Source organism: Crocodylus porosus, unplaced genomic scaffold, assembly GCF_001723895.1.
Source record: "Crocodylus porosus isolate Cpor-Errol unplaced genomic scaffold, CroPor_comp1, whole genome shotgun sequence".
Lineage (NCBI taxonomy): Eukaryota > Metazoa > Chordata > Crocodylia > Crocodylidae > Crocodylus > Crocodylus porosus.
Genome location: NW_017728910.1, coordinates 24,230,276 through 24,249,294, shown reverse-complemented (window position 1 = coordinate 24,249,294; position 19,019 = coordinate 24,230,276). Strand labels below are relative to the sequence as shown.

At 45.3% G+C, this 19,019-nt stretch overlaps 1 protein-coding gene across 1 annotated transcript in view; it reads left to right on the top strand.

Annotated features, from left to right (window-relative positions):
* PSMD1 (proteasome 26S subunit, non-ATPase 1) overlaps window positions 1-19,019 on the top strand; it is a 111,303-nt gene that overhangs the window by 72,693 nt on the left and 19,591 nt on the right. Inside the window, exons 18-19 of the mRNA XM_019532870.1 lie at window positions 2,121-2,237; window positions 17,991-18,093. Coding sequence (XP_019388415.1) covers window positions 2,121-2,237; window positions 17,991-18,093 — 220 coding nt within the window. The remainder of the gene's footprint in view (window positions 1-2,120; window positions 2,238-17,990; window positions 18,094-19,019) is intronic.

Here is a 19,019-nt window from a genome sequence, read left to right as displayed (position 1 = left end):
GGGGGCTTTTGTGCCTTCCTGCCCCCTTTGATCTGTGTTGGGATTGCCTCCCTTTGAGCTTGGAGGATCGTCTCCTTAAGGAGCGACCACTCTTCTTGGACACCCGGCTCCCCTCCCCTCCGGGACCTCGGTGCTTCCACGACTATTCTCCTTAGCTCGTTGAAGTCTGCCCTCCTGAAATCTAGGGCTGCTGCCTTGCTGCAAGCCTTTGCCACCTTGCGCTGGATGGTGAATCCCAGCAGGCGATGATTGCTGTCGCCCAGGTGGTTGAGCACCCGCAGCCCAATCACCAGGTCATTGCCTGTGGCCAGCACCAGGTCCAACAAGGCGTCCCCCCTGGTGGGGCTGTGCACCTCGTGGGTTAGATGGAAGTCCTGCATTTAGGCTAGGAACCTACGTGAGCATCATTTGCACTTTTAAGCACCATGCCTTTCTCCAGCAGAACTCCTTCCCAGCCGGTGCTAGTAATCCATTTTCCCATCCTCTGATATCCATACACACGCATGAACAATGAGACCCAGATTATGAAGTACACATGGTTGCGACATGCTCTGTTTTTTTGCCTTTAGCTGACTTGCCTGTGATGCTTACTAGCTTAGAAAGCAGGCTGGAAGCCATGGCACTCAAGATCCAATGTTCTTTGACATGTGGCATCTGACAAGTTAATTGAATGGAAATGTTCTTAGTTCTACAATCCAAGTCTGTTTTATTTCCAGTTAATTTGTATGATCACGATAATAGAACTTGCCTGGCTGAGGTTCTGTACTTTATTTCTTAAGTAAAGATCTGAAGCATCTGTTTATGTTGGAATGTGTCTTCTGGGGCTTCTTTCACCATGTTTTAAATGCTAAGTTGGGAGATTGGAAATCAAATTAAGCTTTTTGTTAGGCTGATGAGTACTTCCATTGCACACAGTCCATAAATAGTATGGAAAGCGTGCAATCGTACAAATGGGGCACAAAGCAGTATATGCAAGGAGATACAACCCAACCTTTTAAAAGCAACCACATCAATACAGAAAGATCACATGGCAAAAAGTAGGCCTGATTCTCAGTGTAATTCCTAGAATTAGTGTTTTATTAGTAGTTTGATTTAAATCAAGCTGCCTTTCTCAGTGAGTTTCCTACTGACGTATTTCTAGGTATCTACAGCTGTGGTGGGGTTTTGGCAATGTGGAAGCCTGCACAAAAGATTGTTAGCTAGATTCCATCCTACTTGCTAGAAAGTGCTGGCATAGTGATTAAGGGATAGGAGTATCCCACCACAGGATGTAGTCTGAGTAATGATCACGTTTGTTCACAAGCCCCTGCATTCTGTGTTTCTACACCACATAAATACTACTCTGCGGGCGTATCATTTGGAGACCATATGCATGTAGAAGCAGCTATACAGTACCCTTTTCTGATGGGTTATGCACATCCCCTGAACCTGGAGGCGCCCTGTGTGGAAATGTAATTTTCAGCTGTAGTAACTCCTTCATACACCATACTGACGCTCGCTTTGGAGAGGAACAAGAGCCCTTTTTATTCATTACCAACATGCATTACAATAGACTGTATCTCCTGGATAGCTCTTGCGACTTTTCACAATCCATAGTCAGTGTCTGGATGATGCTTGTTGATAAGTGCTTTAGAAATGCATTCTTTTCAATACGTCTGTTAGCTTTGCACATGACCTGGCCAAGAAGGTTTCTGATGGCAAACCATTGAATCTGAAGAAGCAGTCGTACCCCTTAGCAATCTCCACTCATAGAAGGGCAAGCAGTGTATATATAATTGATGGAAGAAATCTTTATTAAAGACTGAGAGAAAATGTCAGGAATTCTAACCTGCAAAATACTTCTTGCATTCTTGTTTACAGCTGGAACAAATTTCTGTAATTCTGACACTAGCCTTTGTTCAGCAGTTAAATTCCTTTCATAACTTTTTGATCCTTGAATGAAAGCCTGCTGGGAGAAAAGCAAAATTCTCCTGTGTTTGCTCTGATATTAACAACGGACAAAATGTAGATAATAAGTAAACTATAGTTTTGGCTCTAATCTAATAAGCTTGCAACAAGCCTGGTGTTTGAAAAGTAAATAAGGTTAACATGGAGGGGGGGGGTGTTGTTTTTGTTTTTAGGAAGCAATTAATTTGCTCGAGCCAATGACAAATGATCCCGTGAATTACGTGCGTCAAGGAGCTTTGATTGCATCTGCACTTATCATGATCCAGCAGACTGAGATCACCTGTCCAAAGGTAATTGCTTACACCCTGCCTTGGAGTGGGAAGGGGAAGTGGTCTTGGACAAAGATGATGTTTTAGAGGCTAGATGTGCTAGGTTCTGTACATAAATTTCAAGAGAGAGCGAGCCTGATTATATATACTGTGTTTAATTTAGTACTAATCAGCTTCTGGGGTGATGATTGTCTGGGAACTGCTGATCATAGCCGTGCATCTGTGGCTCGTCCTTCACTTTCAGCCAGAACAGTTTTACTGTGTAGTTGCTGAAACTATCTCGGTGAGCAACCTGCAGGTGCCACTCCCAGCCCCCCAACTCCCACCTACTTGTGACAGTGGTGGGGAACTATTTACTGCCTGAGTCCACTTGTACTTTTAGCAATCTCCTGAGTTGTGCTGGTCAAAAGACTTTTTGTATCTTGACAAAAGTGCAGCCAGAGATGCAACAAACACAAATAAGGTGCTTTAAAGGGAGTGAAAACTGAGAAGACTCCTTTTGCAACAAAGGACTACACCCCCTGATTTTTGATGAATATATACAGGTACTTTCTCAAGGTCAGGAAAAGAGCTGCATTGGCATGTGCAAGATAAAAAGCATAAATGAGGGTTTAAGTGGTTTATAAGATTGACAGGGGAAGCAGGTGATCATCACATCTTAAAAAAAAAAAAAGGAAGCGGTCTTTATAAGCTGGAGTTTATGGACTCAAGTCAAATAATTTCCTGTGTATAGAACTGTAGGAGACACGAGCAAGACAGACACTTCAGAGTAGGAATTGCTTCCTGGAAAATGTGCTAAGTTTTTAAGCAGAGCTCAGGCTTGTCCAGTTTCACCCTTCTTAAAGGAAGAAATTAAGCTAAAATCAAATATCCTGACACACCACTATCCCTGTTTCTGACCCAAAGGTCACAGCAGCGCTTGTGGCTGATCAGACCACTGCTGAGAGCAACCCAAAGCCAGCCCCACAGAAAGTGAAAGGGCATTTGTGTAGAGTTGCCAAACAAAGGGAGCTCTTAAGGGAATATTTCCAGACAGATATAATGGAGCATATAAAAAGATCTCCTTAAGGGGGTTGTGGACTTAAATATTACGAGAGCTATTTTGCATTTATAGCCTAGTTCACCAACTCTCTCTCTCTTCTTTCCATCTCTTATCTCTCTGTGAAAACAGGAATAAGAATTTAGGATAGTTTCTCAAGCTGTCCTTGGATTACATGGTCAGTTAAGAAGTTATTTATTGTCCATGGGAAACTTCTCTGGAGCTGTTTGTCAGTCCAAAGAGAAATTTTTTAGTTGGATGCTGAAGTTAAGAATGTCGACAGTCTTTTGGATGATGCAATCTAGTCTCTTTGGATTATTATATTGTGTTCCCTATTAATGTGTGTGAGCACCTATGTTTCTACTTTAGCAGCTAACCCTAGGCAGCTTGGATTTTACATGAAGCCAGGATTTGAATAGGTTGTTTTGAGTGGAGAGGAGGCTAAGAAGGTCTTCAGTTCAGTGATGGGAGTATTTTCAAGTATTGTGTATGTGAGAGATGATCTTTTTATATATAATTGATGTAATCCAAGACCACCTTTGTCAGAATGCTTCATCTTGGCTTATATCTAACCTTTTAGCCTTGGATTATATAGTCTTGGGTCTGTATTTAAAACTGACCAGAGCTGAGAGCTAAGTGGTTCTTAAAGTTGAAACAAGGTCTAGTAAAAGGTAGAAACTTGTGTAATAAATTGTTGTGACATTACTTTGAGAGTCAGGATTTTTTACACTGTTAGCATACATTGGTATGTAATTTGATTGCCATTGTTTTCATCCCCCCCTTGGTATATGTACGCACAAAAATTGAATTTTTATACTGTTGGATTGTTTTTTGACAGAAAATAGCTTTCCAGCTACATGATTTTTTTTTTTTTTTTTGCCTCGACTTCAATTTTTTATAAAACTAGAAATCTAAAATGTTTGGGCTTCTATTCCAGAACACACCTGATATTCAGGTTGTTTTATTGCCGGTGTATGTATGTGCATGCTTTTATGACTGTTATTTTCATCTTTCCCTTCCCACTGTCATGTTTTGAAAACCAAAGCTTTGGGGTTTCTGTTGCAGAAATCAGTGGACTAAAATCCGTTTTCATGGAGATTTTTCTTGGAGGGTGGGAACAGCTTCCTGGCCAGTTGTAGTCATGAGCTTTTTGGGTGACAAGGATATAAGAGCTAGTATGCATGCAGATTTGTCTATAGATCTGATTTCATAGATGCCTAGGGTTGGAAGGGAGCTATTAGATCATTGAGTCGGATCCCCTGCTTTGGGCAAGAAAGAGCGCTGGGGTCAAGCAAACCCAGCCAGGTGCTTCTCTAATCTCCTTTTGAACACCTCCAAGGTAGGGGAGAGCACCACCTCCCTTGGAAGCCCATCCCAGACTTCGGCAACCCTTACCACAAACAGTTTTTTCCTGATGTCCAACTTAAATCTGCTGTCCTTCAGTCTATGGCTGTTGTTTCTAGTTACTCCGAGGGGTGCCCTGGTAAGCAGAGTATTCCCTATTCCCTGCTGACCACCACCCCGCCTCCCCCCCCCCCCAATGAGTTTGTAGACAGCCATGAGATCACCTCTCTGCCTTCTCTTGCGGAAGCTGAAGAGATTCAGGTCCCTCAGTCTGTCTTCATAGGATCTTACCTGTAGGCCCTCAACTGACGAGTGGCCCTCCTCTGAACCCTTTCCAGGTTATCCGCATCCCTCTTGAAGTGTGGCGCCCAAAACTGGATGCCATACTCCAGCTGCGGCCTGACCAGTGCCGCACAGAGAGGAAGCATCACCTCCCTGGACCTGTTCGTGATGCACCTATTAATGCAGGAAAGAGTGTGGTTAGCCTTACATATTACCTTGTCACATTGGTGACTCATGTTCATTTTTGCATCCACTATGACTCCGAGGTCCTTTTCTACTGCTGTGCTACTTAGTGTGGTGCTTCCCAGTCTCTAGGTGTTTTGGTGCTTCTTTCTCCCCAGGTGCAGTGCCTTGCACTTATCCCTGTTCAATTCCATCCTGTTCTGATCCACCCGCTTCCCCAGTCTATCCAAATCCGCCTGAATTTGCTCCCTACCCCGCTGGTGTGTTTACTATACCCCATAGCATAGCATGAGGCACAAATTGTGTTGGATCCACAAGTGACTGGCCAAATGGCTCTTAATGGAGCTTGTCTGCTGAAGACAATGTTGGAATGATTAATCAGCTGACTTTGGCCATCACTTCTTACAAGTCTACTTTGAGGAGTATAAAAGAAGGAAGTGCAAGGAGATTTGATTTGTTAATCTATTAAGGAGATTTAAATGCAGGAGAAAGGAAAAATGTATGCATCTTGGCTGCATTGTTGAGCAGAGCAGTGCACTCCATGGAAAAACTCTTCCCAGTATTCTCTAAAAATGGCAAGTGTTAGTAGCTCCCACATAATTCAGAGATGCGAAGGAGCTGAGATATGCAGGGTTGGGCATTAATTCTTGAGTCTTGTAGTTTAATTCACAGAGTCTGAACAATACAAAGAGAGCCCTGACAATACACAGCCAGGCATTAATGTTATAATTGGAAGCAGTTCGTTTTTGGAATGTGTGTCAGTAGGGATCCTGGTTCAAGGTCTTGATGCCTTGTGTGCATGAGATCAAACTTTTTTTTGAGTAGCAGTTTTCACTTGAGGAGTGCATCTGCTCTGTGTCGCCATGCACCCTCAGACAAGGACACGGGGCAGGATGGCAGCTAGACATCTTTCTTTTCTCCTCCCTCCTGTTTCCATACCACCATGCCTTGCGTAGTAAGGTGGAACCCAAAAAGCATGAACCTCCTGGTTCTCAGTTCAGGCTAGAAGCTCCTGAAGGCATTTAAAGTCTTGAAAATGTCTCCGGTACAATTGTTGGCAACTGCTCCTGTTCTGAGCAGTGTCACACCAGTAAAGACGTTCTTTGGTCGGCCCCAGACTAGCAAGGGCCTATCTGCAGGTTGGTCCTCCAGTCAGTGATGAAATACCCACAGGTAAGGGTGACAACAGTATATCCCTGGCTGGGATGCTTGGACCACCTGCTTGCATACATGTACATCATGCGACTTGCCAGGCTTTCTCATATGACCCCCACAACTCCCCATCAAAACATATAAGCATTTCAGTCATGGACACAGCTGAAATATCGTGTCGCAGTTGGGTTCCTAGTTGCACTGCTGTCCTTCGCTAGGTTTTGATTGAGTGCTGTCAGGCTTCAGGTCTTCAGCCTCCTCGAACAGCATTCGACGGTTCACACAGCCCCCTGTGTATCCTCTGCGGCTATTTCAGCTACTGGTACAGAGCACTCGAGACCAGGAGCCAGAGAGAGAGTTGCATGCCTGTTCCTTACCTGAGCTTAACCTCTCTGTTCATAGCCCAGACTTATTTCCCCATTTCTAAGTTAGAAGGAACCAACCTTAGAGCTTGCAGCAAGCTCCCCTCAGTCTCCACGAGAGTCTTCCCTGCTTGTCGGCCTCCCTTGGTTTCTTCCTTTCAAGGGTGCCACTGGTGCTGTGCAATGTTAGCACTGTTAGGTGTGCAAACATAATTCATAAGATAAACCCAGAGATTTCAGGTAGGAATTCATCATTGTATTCAAAGCGTTTGGACCCATTGTGCTCCAAGTTCTTTGCAACAAAAGAATTGCCTGCTTATTTTTCTGTATTAAAAAAATGAGTGCAAATTAGGAGCTGGCACGTTCTGAAGGGTGCCTTGAGTCTGAAAAGGTTGATAACCACTGCTCTGTCAGGATCATTCTTTATTTTCCTGCTCTGGTCAATAACCCCGGTACCCCATTCACTTATCCCTGCCTGAATACACCAAGTTAATAAATAAAGTAACCTGGTATTTAATATCTATTTTAAAAAAAAAAAAAAGAATATTTTCTCAGTCCATTGTGCCCTTGCTCCCACTATGTATAGGATGTTGTTTGCAGAGCACCTTCTTATCCTCAAAATAGTCACTCACCCTTCCTAATGGTGGCCTTTCAGCTGCAGATCCTGTGACCAGGGTCTGAGTACATGGCCTTGATGGGCATAAAACTCAACTCCTGTGCACAGCCGTATAGTGGGAGCTGCCTCAATTCCAGCAGTTCACAATAACAATAGAGTAAGGAATGGGCTTGTATGTATGTATGAAATTGCTTCTAGCAGCAGCCCTATACTCTTCAGTGTTGCAAATGAGCCTTTCTGGAAATAGTTGCTGTAAAGTAATGTTTGGACTAAGCAGAACTGTTTGAGTGGCATCATGGTGATATATGCTACAGCATGGCTTATGAAATGAGTGAGCTGAGTTAATTTGACTGCCAAATTATCCCGTATTATTTGGACTTTAGCACTGGTTGGAAATTGCATTTTCCCTTGTCTCCTTCTGAGCACTCTGCAGACAATGCTTTGTTAAGCTACTGGTTTAAGACTTAATGGCTGTTTGCATCTTGGACTCCTAAAAAGCTTATAGATTAGGACAAATGCATTTTCTTTACCAAAACAATATAAGGTGAGATGCCAGAACAGTTAGCAATCTCTCTGCTGTTTGTTGTACCCACTTCTCACTTTGCTGGCAAGTGAAGTGAACTCCTCTTTTGGAGGTGGAGAGAGCTACAGGTTTTCACCTTATTTGTAGAGTTTTGTAGCTTGTCTGCTTTAGTCTCAGGTATGCTGTTAGCTTTATTATCTGTCCTACCTCTAGGAAGGAAACAAATAGTATCACCTTAACAGTGCATAAAGATTGCTCAAACAGTCCCTCTCTCTCTCTCTCTCTCTCTCCCTCCCTCCCTCTCTCTCTATATACACACAGCCTTTTAAATTGTGCTTTTTCTTTTCCACATCTGTACAGAAATGTCCTTGCTGGCTTGGGGGCAGCCTCACTGAAGTATAGATTGCAAAAGCACTACTCACTTTCTTTGGGCAAATGGATTTCAATAATTTAAATAAAGTCTTGGCTCTGCTGGGAGTAGTCTGGAAGTTACAAGTTGTTCAGAAAACCACACAGACAAGCATAGGCATAAAACTGATGAAGTCTTTTTGGAATCAAAACCTGTCTCCTCTTCCTAGGGGCTGCAGCCCTGGGAGCAAATCCCACAGGTTGTTTTTTTTTAACCTCTGTCGCTACCTGTAAATGTAAAGAATCAAACCAGTATAGGATTGGCACCCATAAAGGGTTGACTTTGAAACTTGGTTCCCCATTATAGATACAATAAGACCATCATAAAGTGAGGGTATGACAATTTCTTTAGGCATCTGTAACCTGCAAGACTGGTTAGGAAAGCCAAGGGCGAGCAACGTTGCCTGTCCAGTTGACTCATTATAACTTTGCATTTGGGTCGGTACCTTCATGGAGTTGGACAGGGCGCTGTTCAGGCCAAACTCAGTAGTTTCAATTTGGGTTTGTCCATTCTTGTTCTGAGGCCTCCATGGCCTAATGTGAGAGCTCTGTTCTGGGGCTGGGTGATCATCAGACAGGATCTGGAAGAGCATCAGATTTTGGTGTGAAATGCCTGAGCCTGGATGTTGGCATCTTGTTGAACTCTATTTACAGTAGGTCGCCAAAAATCTTCCTGGAGAGGTACAAATTCTCAACGCTGGCAAATTTGCCCCTACATTGCTCTCTCACAAGAGCATTATTCAGTGACTTCTAAGCTCAGACCCCTATCATTGAAGCCCTGGCTCTTTTGCATATTTTATGGAGCATCTGGCAGCCAGACCTGCTTCACCAGCATCAGCTAGGAAGACTGTCAATGTTTGCACATGATATTGTGAAGAAATGGTTCCAAAGCACTGCTGTGTCTGAACCTCCTTCCTGAAGTGTCAATCCCAGTGCTTGATAAAGAAAATAGAAACTTAATTTGAGGCTTTGGGAAGAAGTTTTTTTTTACTGTTTACCTCTTAGCCCCACTCTTGTTGCAGTGATGACTTCAGGCAGAAGCCTGTGGGATTCAAGTTTAAGGTCTCACCCTTTTATTAAGGCCTGCATCCCAAACGCAGTAATTTTTTTTCCAGTTTCCATTTTAACCAATCCATTAATTTCCAAATGTTCTTCTCTAAACTTCATTTATCACTAAGAAACAGTAGGATGAATAGCTTAGCTGCTAAGAGCTTTTAGCTATTATTCAGAGGCGGTGTGAAATTTGTCTAAAATAAATGTAGTTTATAAGGGTCAATCTGAAGGGTTCGCTGGAGCTCATCTCGACTCTCAGCTTCTCCAAGTGGATAAAACTTCTGCTGCCTGATCTGAAGCATTTACAACAGTACCAGTGGCTGACGGCCTCAGTTTTCTATAATACCCAAATGTTATGATCACCTGTAATAACCCTGAAGACATCTCTGCATCTGAAGACATTGAAATACACGCTTCATATTGTCCAAACCCCTTGCTTAAGAAGTTTGCAGATTGGTTACATAGATGCTTTTCTGCTACTTAGATATTCATTTTATGCTTTTATTCAGAGTATTTTTCTAAATCTGGTTCTCAGTGCTAGACGATCATTTTGTTACCCTTAACCAGCTCTTAACTACTTAAAAATTTACTGTGTACAATACCATATTTAAGAAAGGGAAGAAGGAGGATCCAAGGAACTCCAGACCAGTCAGCCTCACCTCAGTCCCTGGAAAAATCATGGAGCAGGTCCTCAAGAAATCCCTTTGTAAGCACTTGGAGGAGAAGGAGGAGATCAGGAACAGTCAGCGTGGGTTTGCCAGGGACAAGTCATGCCTGACCAACCTGATCGCCTTCTATGATGAGATGACTGGCTCTGGGGAAGCAGGGAGACTGGTGGATGTGGTGTACTTTGATTTTAGCAAGGCTCTTGATACAGTCTCCCACAGCATTCTCCCAGGCAAGCTAAGGAAGTACAGGTTAGATGAATGGACTGTAAAGTGGATAGAAAACTGACTGGAGCACTGGGCTTAGAGTAGTCATCAATGGCTTGATGTCTGGTTGCCAGCTGGTATCAAGTGAAGTGCCCCAGGGGCTGGTCCTAGGGCCGGTTTTGTTCAATGTCTTCATTGACGATCTGGAAAATGGGATGCAGTGCACCTTCAAGTTTGCAGATGACATCAAGCTGTGGGGTGCAGTAGACATGCTGAAGGGTAGGGCTAGGATTCAGAGTGACTGAGACAGATTGGAGGATTGAGCCAAAAGAAATGATGAACATGGGCCGGCAGTGTGGGGAGGCAGTTAGGAAAGCCAGCCGCACCTTGTCATGCATCCACAGATGCATCTTGAGCAGGTCCAAAGAGGTGATCCTCCCCCTCTGTGCGGCGCTGGTCAGGCTGCAGCTGGAGTACTGAGTCCAGGTCTGGGCGCCGCGCTTCAAGAGGGATGTGGACAGCATGGAGAGGGTCCAGAGGAGGCCACTCGCATGGTCGGGGGCAGCAGGGCAGGCCCTACAAGGAGAGGCTACAGGACCTGAACCTGTTCAGCCTCCACAAGAGAAGGCTGAGGGGGATCTAGTGGCCTGTTATAAACTAGTCAGGGGGGATCAGCAGGCATTGGGGGAGTCCCTGTTCCCCCGAGCACCGCCAGGAGTGACCAGGAATAAAGGTCACAAGCTGGCAGAGGGGAGGTTTAGGCTAGATATCAGGAGGCGCTACTTCACAGTCAGGCCAGCTAGGGTCTGGAACCAACTTGCAAGAGAAGTGGTGCTGGCTCCTACCCTGGGGGTTTTTAAGAGGAGGTTAGATGAACACCTTGCTGGGGTTGTTTGACCCCAGTACTCTTTCCTGCCATGGCAGGGATCGGACTAGATGATCTGCTCAGGTCCCTTCCGACCCTACCTACTATGAAACTATGAAATCTCATGAGGTTCAACGAGGAGAAGTGCAAAGTCCTGCACTTAGGAGGGAGCAATCCCCTGCACCAGGACAGGCTGGGGGCTGAGTGGCTGGGCAGCAGCTCTGCAGAAAAGGACCTAGAGGTGACAGGGGACAAGAAGCTCAGTGTGATCCAGCAGTGTGCCCTGGTTGCCAAGAAGGCTAAGGGCATCCTGGGCTGCATTGGTAGGAGTGTTACCGGCAGATCGAGGGAAATGATTCTTCCCCTCTGTTCAGCATCGGTGAGGCCACATCCAGAGTTGTCTGGTTTGGGGCCCCCCAGTACAGAAAGGTTGTGGATAAATTGGAGAGAGTCCAGTGGAGGACAGCGAAAACGGTTGGGGGGCTGGGGCACATGACTGGTGAGGAAAGACTGGGGGAACCGGGCTTACTTAGTCTTGAAGAAAAGACTGAGGGAGGATTGAATAAAGCAGCCTTCAACAGCAGGTTGCAAAGAGGATGGTCTCCGTGGGGGCAGATGACAGGACAAGGAGCAATGGGCTCAAGTCGCAGCAAGGGAAGTTGAGGTTAGATACTAAGAAGAATTTTCTCACTAGGAGCTGGTGATCTCTCCATCCTCGGAGGTTTTGAAGACCCACGTAGACAAAGCCTTGGCTGGGATGGTATAGTTGGGGCTGGTCCTGCTTTGAGCAGGGTTTGGACTAGATGTGACCCCCTGAGGTCCCTGCCAGCCCTAACTTTCTATGATTCCAAGATGAGTTGCTTCTAGTTGATGTCCCAGCTGTGGGATCTATGCTGGCAGTATTTGAAGGAGAAAGACTATGGCTTTCCAAAGAGTTGCCAGCAGTGATCCACACACCTCACTTTCGAAGCTTGACTTGACAGGTTTTTCGAGTACGTGAGAAGGAACTGAAGTTGGTTGGAGCCAGCACTTAAAGAAGTTTGTTCTTGAATGTTATGTTCTCTGGGGGTTGCGCATTGCATCAAAGGCCAGGTTGTGGTTGTTGACTAAGCCCCTATTCAGCCTTGCCTTACCCATTCTGTTGACTGTGCATGAACATTAAGTGTTGGATGAAAACAACCTCAGCACTGATTTTTCATCCATTTTGCAAAGACTTTATTTGCCAGAAAGCTTGCTGCCAATGAACTCTCATCTCTATTTGCATCAAATAAAGCCAGGAGGGAGTGCTGCATTCTGCTTTTTGAAGCAGATACACTCAAGTATGTGAGCCCAGGTTGTTTTCTCAGTATTTCTGATGTTGCATGTCAGTTGTTTTTAGCTTTATTAAAAATCGGTGATGTATCTTTTTGGCCTTTGTGAATTATTAAGATGGTAAACCGTATATTCTTACCAGGGCTGAAGTGAGTCACTGCTTTTGTTTTAGTGAACTCCTGGAAGCGACCCAAATGAAATAGGTCTGTCTAAATACTATAAAACTTTTAAGTGCCAAGAGGTCCTGCGGGAGATAGAAGGGTTTGTGAGCTTAATGGCACATTTAACAGTAATTTAAATAGGAGATTTTTTTAGTGTGTTCATTGTTGTGACATCTGGGTACATGTCACAACTTGAAAAAAAGCACCAGATGAAAGTAAGCTGCCCTTGCTAGCTCCAGTCACCATACCGCTCCAGCAGTCTTTCCTGCCCAAAGCAGGGGGGGCTGGACCTGATGACCTCTGGCAGTCTCTTCCAGCCCTAAACTTCTGTGAATGTCATTTCAGAAACCGGTGGGTGAGCCACACAGTGATCATCAAAAACTACACATGTAAGACTGGTAAACACATGTCTAGGCAAAATATTGGAAAGAGGGAGCAGTGCTGCTGGAAGCACCTTGATTCCCCTGGATGCACTGCCAGCTCGAGAGCCCGGTCCAAATGTTGTTAGGGTCTTAACATGCTTGGTCAACTGCAAGATGAACTCGTGGAGTGTGGACTTGCATTCATTCGGAGCCATTTCAACACTCATTAAACAGGCAGCAGCTGTTGCATTTTAATTGTGCAGTTTGAATGAGCTGAGAATGATTCAGATGTAGCAGATATGCTCCAGCTTTAACTCCAGATGAAACCCCTTTTGAAAGGGCTCCAAATGTCCATGTACCTACACCCCTAGGTAACTAATACAAGTAACTAACTCTAAACCTCCTACGGTATCTGCCCAAAGTCCGAGTGGCTGCAGCAGCAGGAGTCTGTGCCCTGTGTTTAAGTCAACGAACTGCATTAAGACACGTCTGAGACTTCTGCTTCGGCCGTGAAGTTTGTAGGCAATCATCAATCCTCTGGATCATGGTGTAGCTGTAAGGGGTCTAGTCAGGTGCCCAGTGGGTCCTTTGTGGCTGACCAGCCCAATTCGAGAGCGACACAGTTTGTTACACGTTTCACAGGTCCATGTTGTAACTCAGGGTCCAGACATTCCTGTCTGCAAGTCTCTGTCATTTTGGCCAGTATAGATCACACCCATGACCTTCAGTGCGTACGTTTAGGCAAGAGAGTGGAGGAGCGGAGCCTCCCTAGACCCCCCCCCCCTCCCCCTTGGGCTGGCTGGAGGACTCAGTTTCAGTGGTCTGAGTCCAGATGTTCAGCAGTCCCCGGCTCTCCCCATTTGGCTGGGGCTGCCTCCCCAGTGGTAGGCTCGCAGCTCCTTGGCTGGACTCAGTGCACATGATGCCTTGCTGGCTGACTCTGTTCTGTTAAAAGAAACACAACTTCCACTTGAGTGGGCAGCAGCATAAGCCATCTTTGGACCCACTGCTACTCGGGGACACCCCGGGCTCGGTGATCACCCTCTGCCGGAAGCGAGCTGTTCCCTGACCCAAGAACTACCTTTCATTTCCCAAGCCAGGCCTTTCTGCCCTGAGAGTGGAGACGCTCCACTGTCAGACTCCAGACGCCAGTGTGAACATTAGCAGTTCTGCTGAATGTCTCCTTGCTTCATCAAGGATCTGTTTCTCTGAAGATTTGATTACGGTGTAAATTCCAGATCGCGGTCTTTGGGGTCAGCAATTTTTCAAAGCCTCATAAGAACCGTCAGTTTTTTGTAAATGACCTCAACCCAAAACCCAGGGCCCGGAGCCACAGGAATGAGGTGGCAATATTGTAAACAGGGGGCAATGTAATTTTAATACTCAGACCAGTCCCTTGGACATAGTGCATCTGTTCTACTTTCTGCGTGCGTCCCTGTTGGTTTCAGATAGCCTTGACGGCAGCCAAAAGCAATGCTGGCTGCTGCTGCTGTTCCTTTGTCCCTACCTGGACACCCTCGATATTGTAGAAGCCACATTTATAATTGGAAACCTCCATCATTTCTGAAGGAGACAGCTGTTCAGAGACTCACACTGTGTCAGAGCCTGTGAATGGGAAGAGCAATAGGAAATATTAGACTAAATGCAAACAGAGGTGTTTTTTGGAGAGCAGCAGAGGTATGGCATAATAAACATGAGTCTGAGCATTTATGTTTAAAAAAAAAATCTAAGCTTTAAATAAACTCAGGAAAGTATGAAAAAAGCATAAAATGGAGTTTTGGGGTTCTAGGCTATGTTAAGAGCAAATATTTTTTTTATACATACTTACTTAAATTGCTCCTTTATTTAAGCACCATCATATATAAGGACATGTAGGGTGTTTTCATACTTTTTTTTTATTGAAGCAATTCTAAATATGATGGGGAATTAGCTGAGGAAGAAATGGTAATTAACTTGTCTGGATTTACCGTTCCCCTGGGAAGATTGAATAACAGGAGTAAATTGCATCTTTGCAAATTTTGGGGGGCATCCTTTGAGTCCCTGTTCAACTTTGTGGCCCTTTGCTTAAAAACAACTGGTCTTTCACTACCCAGTTAGAGGATTTTAATTTATGTGCAGATCAAAACTGCAATTGTTGTTACAGGTGCGTTTAACAAGTGGCGATTACTGATATGAATAGGTGCGACTGATATGAATTAATGTCTTTAACCCTAATGATGAGCCACTGGTCTAGATCTCCTCCTGATTGAAATCATGCGTCTCACTCGTTTTGTGAGAGGTGGCACCTGTCAAAACCCAAATGCGTTTCTTTATTACTGTTATCTCAGTTTCTAAATAACTGTGGTCAAGAATCACCATGGTGAAATGTGGTAGGAAAGTCATTTGCTGTTGTCTTGGAATGAGATATCAGTTCCTTTTGGCTCAGAAGCATCTCGCTCCCAGTTTTCTGGGCTGTTTTGAGCTTTCTGTAAACATTTTATGGCAAAGTCCAGTGACGTTATGTAGTAAAAGCTGTTGTGGATTCCAGTCCTTAACTGGACTTCACTCATTTTCCTAACAGGTATATTTGGATCCTTTAGAAGCTGGGCATATAAACTTGGCATCCATTGCTCAATGGATCTGTCTATTGATCATAGAACAATAGAAAACGAGGGCTGGAAGGGACCTCAGGAGGTTGCATCTGGTCCATCCCCTGCTTAGAGCAGGACCAACCCCCAACTACATCATCCCAGCCAAGGCTTTGTCTACCTGGGTCTTCAAAACCTCCAAGGATGGAGACTCCACCACCTCTCTGGGTAGCCTGTTCCAGTGCTTCACCACCCTACTTGTGAGAACATTCCTCCTGATATCCAACCTTAACTCCCCTTGCTGCAGCTTGAGCCCATTGCTCCTTGTCCTGTCGTCTGCCCCCACTGAGACCAGCCTAGCTCCAGCCTCTTTGCAGCCCCCCTGCAGGGAGGTGAAGGCTGCTATTCAATCCCCCTCGGTCTTCTCTTCTCCAGACTAAATCAGCCCAGTTCCCTCAGTCTCTCCTCAAAAGTTACGTGACCCAAACTTCTAACCATTTTCATTGCCCTTTATTGGACTCTCTCCAGTTTGTCCACATCCTTTCTGTAGATGTTCTGTGTCTTGACAGGCGTGTGGGATACCTGATCGTATGACTGCAGGGGCCAGAAACTTCTGATTTCTAGTCCTGCTCTGAGCTTGTGATGCCCTTTGGCATAATGTTTGGTAGGCAAAGAAAAAGCCAAAGGGATCTTGATTGCAGGAAGTCCTCCTGTCCTTGCAGTAGTTCCTGCTGTCTGCATGCTTGTTGCGAAGCATCCCTCCCCAGCACACCTAGCAGCTGCAGTTGTGCAAATGCCTTTGAGGACTCCTGATGTTCATATCCCTCGGGCCAGCAGTGTTCCTGGGAGGGAAGACGGTTGCTACCTTCCAAAACTTGAGACCCTACCTTGTGGGGCAGGGTTGGACAAACCAGCTAGACTAATACAGTTCCAGTACTTGCAGCTTTTTGTACCACCTGCGGCCAATCCCAGCCATTATACATTGTCCCTCAGTGGCCAGGAGTCCTAGTTTCAAGCCTTACAGCAAATCACTGGTGAAATACCTAAGAAGGACATTGTGTCTGGACATAATGCGTCATGAACACACTGTGAGCTCAGGATAGTCTAGTCAGTGATTTTGCTCATCCTTTTTATCTACTAGAGACGTAACTAATGAGTCAGAGCAAAAGTACGAGGCCCTCCTCCACTCTTCAGCCTGGAGCAGCTCAGACTGTTCTCTGGAGAGTAACATCCTTTCTGGCTCTGATGGTTTGGTATTTATGAGGGTTCAGGAAGTATTTCATGCCTGGACGTGGTCACTGGCTGTTGATAGAGTTACAGAAATGTAAGTGTGTAAGAAGTGCCGTGCTAGGTCAGCCCCTAGTTCTGTCTAGCCCGGCATCCCCCTTCACTGGGGTAGAGAGCAGATGCTAAGGGAGGGTCTATCCAGACAGTCCTGTTTAATCTCCGCTCATAAACTTATTCTGTAGTCCTCTTTTGAACGTGCTTAAATGAATAAATATCAGGACCGTGGTTGTGGATGAGCTGCCCAAGGTTATGCTCCCTTCTCAGTAGCCTTTCCTGCCATAGGGGCAGCTGTAATGTGTGCATGGATAGAGGACTTGGAGATAACCAGCAGCAAACTGACTTGGGGAGGAGCGGCACAAAGCCTTGTACAGTGGATAAAAGAGCTGGGAGACACAGAGGCACTGGTGGGGTGTGCTGAACAGGGAGCTGTGTCACTTGGGGCAGTCAGTATTGGAGTCCCTCAAGGTCCAGCCTTGGGACAGATCCTCTTTTGTGTTTCCATGGAAGATCTTGGCACTAAAACTAGGAGTGTCCTGACGAAACTTGCTGTTGGGAGGCATCATCAGAAGGAAAAGATGCTCTTGAGGATGGAAATGAGATAAAATGTAATAGCCCAGGGTTCAAGGTCATGCCCTCAGGGACTAACAAAAGGAAGATGTGCTGTAAACTGGGGGCTTCTCTGGAACAAAAAGAGGAGGGCAGAGATCAGGCCCTGAGTGGCTCGTGTCAATCCTAAAATGTATCAGGTTTTGTATTTCCAGGAGACACAGAAAAATATTAATCTCAGTTAACAGGAACCTGGTGAAATCTCACCTAAAATACTCTGTTCAGGCCTGGTCCCCTTTATTCAGTACAGATGAATACAAACTGGAACAGGGGCAGAGATGAGCTATGAGGATGATCAACAGAAGCAGAGATCTGATTTTACAAAGAGAGACTGCAATTGTTTAGCCTGGCAGAAAAAAGAAAAGCATGGGAGAAGGGGGTCTGATTGTCTGGAAACATGTTAGGTGATAAACAGCGGGATCAGAAAAAAAACCCATTTTATCTAATAGACAATGCTGGCACGAGAACAAATGAGTATAAATCAACCCTGAATAAATGTAGGCTGGAAATCAGAGAAGGGTTGACAGACATAAGAAGAGCAAGATAGTGGAACTGCTTCCCCAGAGGGAGATCGAGGCAGAAAATCCAGCTGGTTTTTAAGGCTAAGTTTGACCAGTGTATGATAAGGTTTATGTGATGGGGGTGGCTGGACTCAATGGTTGAGGGAGGTATTTTCTGGCCGCATAGTCCTTTTTACCATTGTCCAGAGCTGTGTTCTGCACAGCACGTGACTGGTGTGGATCAGCCTTATAACCTCTCTTCTTTCCTCCTCCTATTGCAGGTCAGCCAGTTCAGACAGCTCTATTCCAAAGTCATCAATGATAAGCACGATGATGTTATGGCCAAGTTTGGAGCTATCCTGGCCCAAGGCATTTTGGATGCAGGTAACTTCCTCTGTGTGAAAGCTGTACACAGTTGTAAGACTCAGTGGATTATGGGAGGCTGGCAGAAGCCCTTGAGGTTAAATACATTTGAGCCCTGGAAAATCTGTCTGTCTAGAGCAATTTATCATTACCTGGGAGCTTGTCTGCTGTAGATTTATCAGACAGAGTATGTTACGGACTCTGTATTTCCAGATGGCTCCATCCAGCTATAAAAATATACCCTGCTTCTGAGTTCCCATTTGTAACGGAGGGTTTCAGCCAGAGGTGATGCTTTTCCATGCTCCTGCCCAAAGAGGCTTGAGTCTGTTTTGTCATTCTGTGCCTTGATTTAGAGCATCCATGTGGTGTTTACATCACTCCTCCTTTTGTCTGGAAGTGCTTTCCCCAGGGGTTAGTTTGGAAACCTTGTGAGATCTGATCTCCCCCAGTGCTGCAGCTTCAGGCTTTTCCATCATGTTGTTTCTTACCCTGGGGAGCAAACATTTTTCAAAGCGAGTTTGTGGTAAGCAAACTCCTACTCCTTTCCTGGGCAGTAGGACAGAGGTATGACACGAAGAAGGTGGTGCAGTCATTTGTCTCTTCATCTCTGGAGGAGAGCCGAGACTCTCTTCCCAATGATTGTTGGTTCACTGCATCGGGAACTCATCAGCTAAAGGGAATACCATTATATGAATGCTAGCGATTAAGTGTTGGCCACGAATTTAAGATGCTAAAGCCTTGATAAAATTACAGTTGCTGAATAACTGCCCCTATTAAGGAGTGATGTTCTGAACAAAGAGAAATTGCGGGGGGGGCGGGGACATACACCGGCTGAGGAAGAACTGTCCCAAGAGCTCAGACTTGCAGGACATTCCAATATGATGCCCCATATGCATACATCCTGTCTGTCCCTCTACTACAGCACGGGGGGCCATATCTCCCCAGGA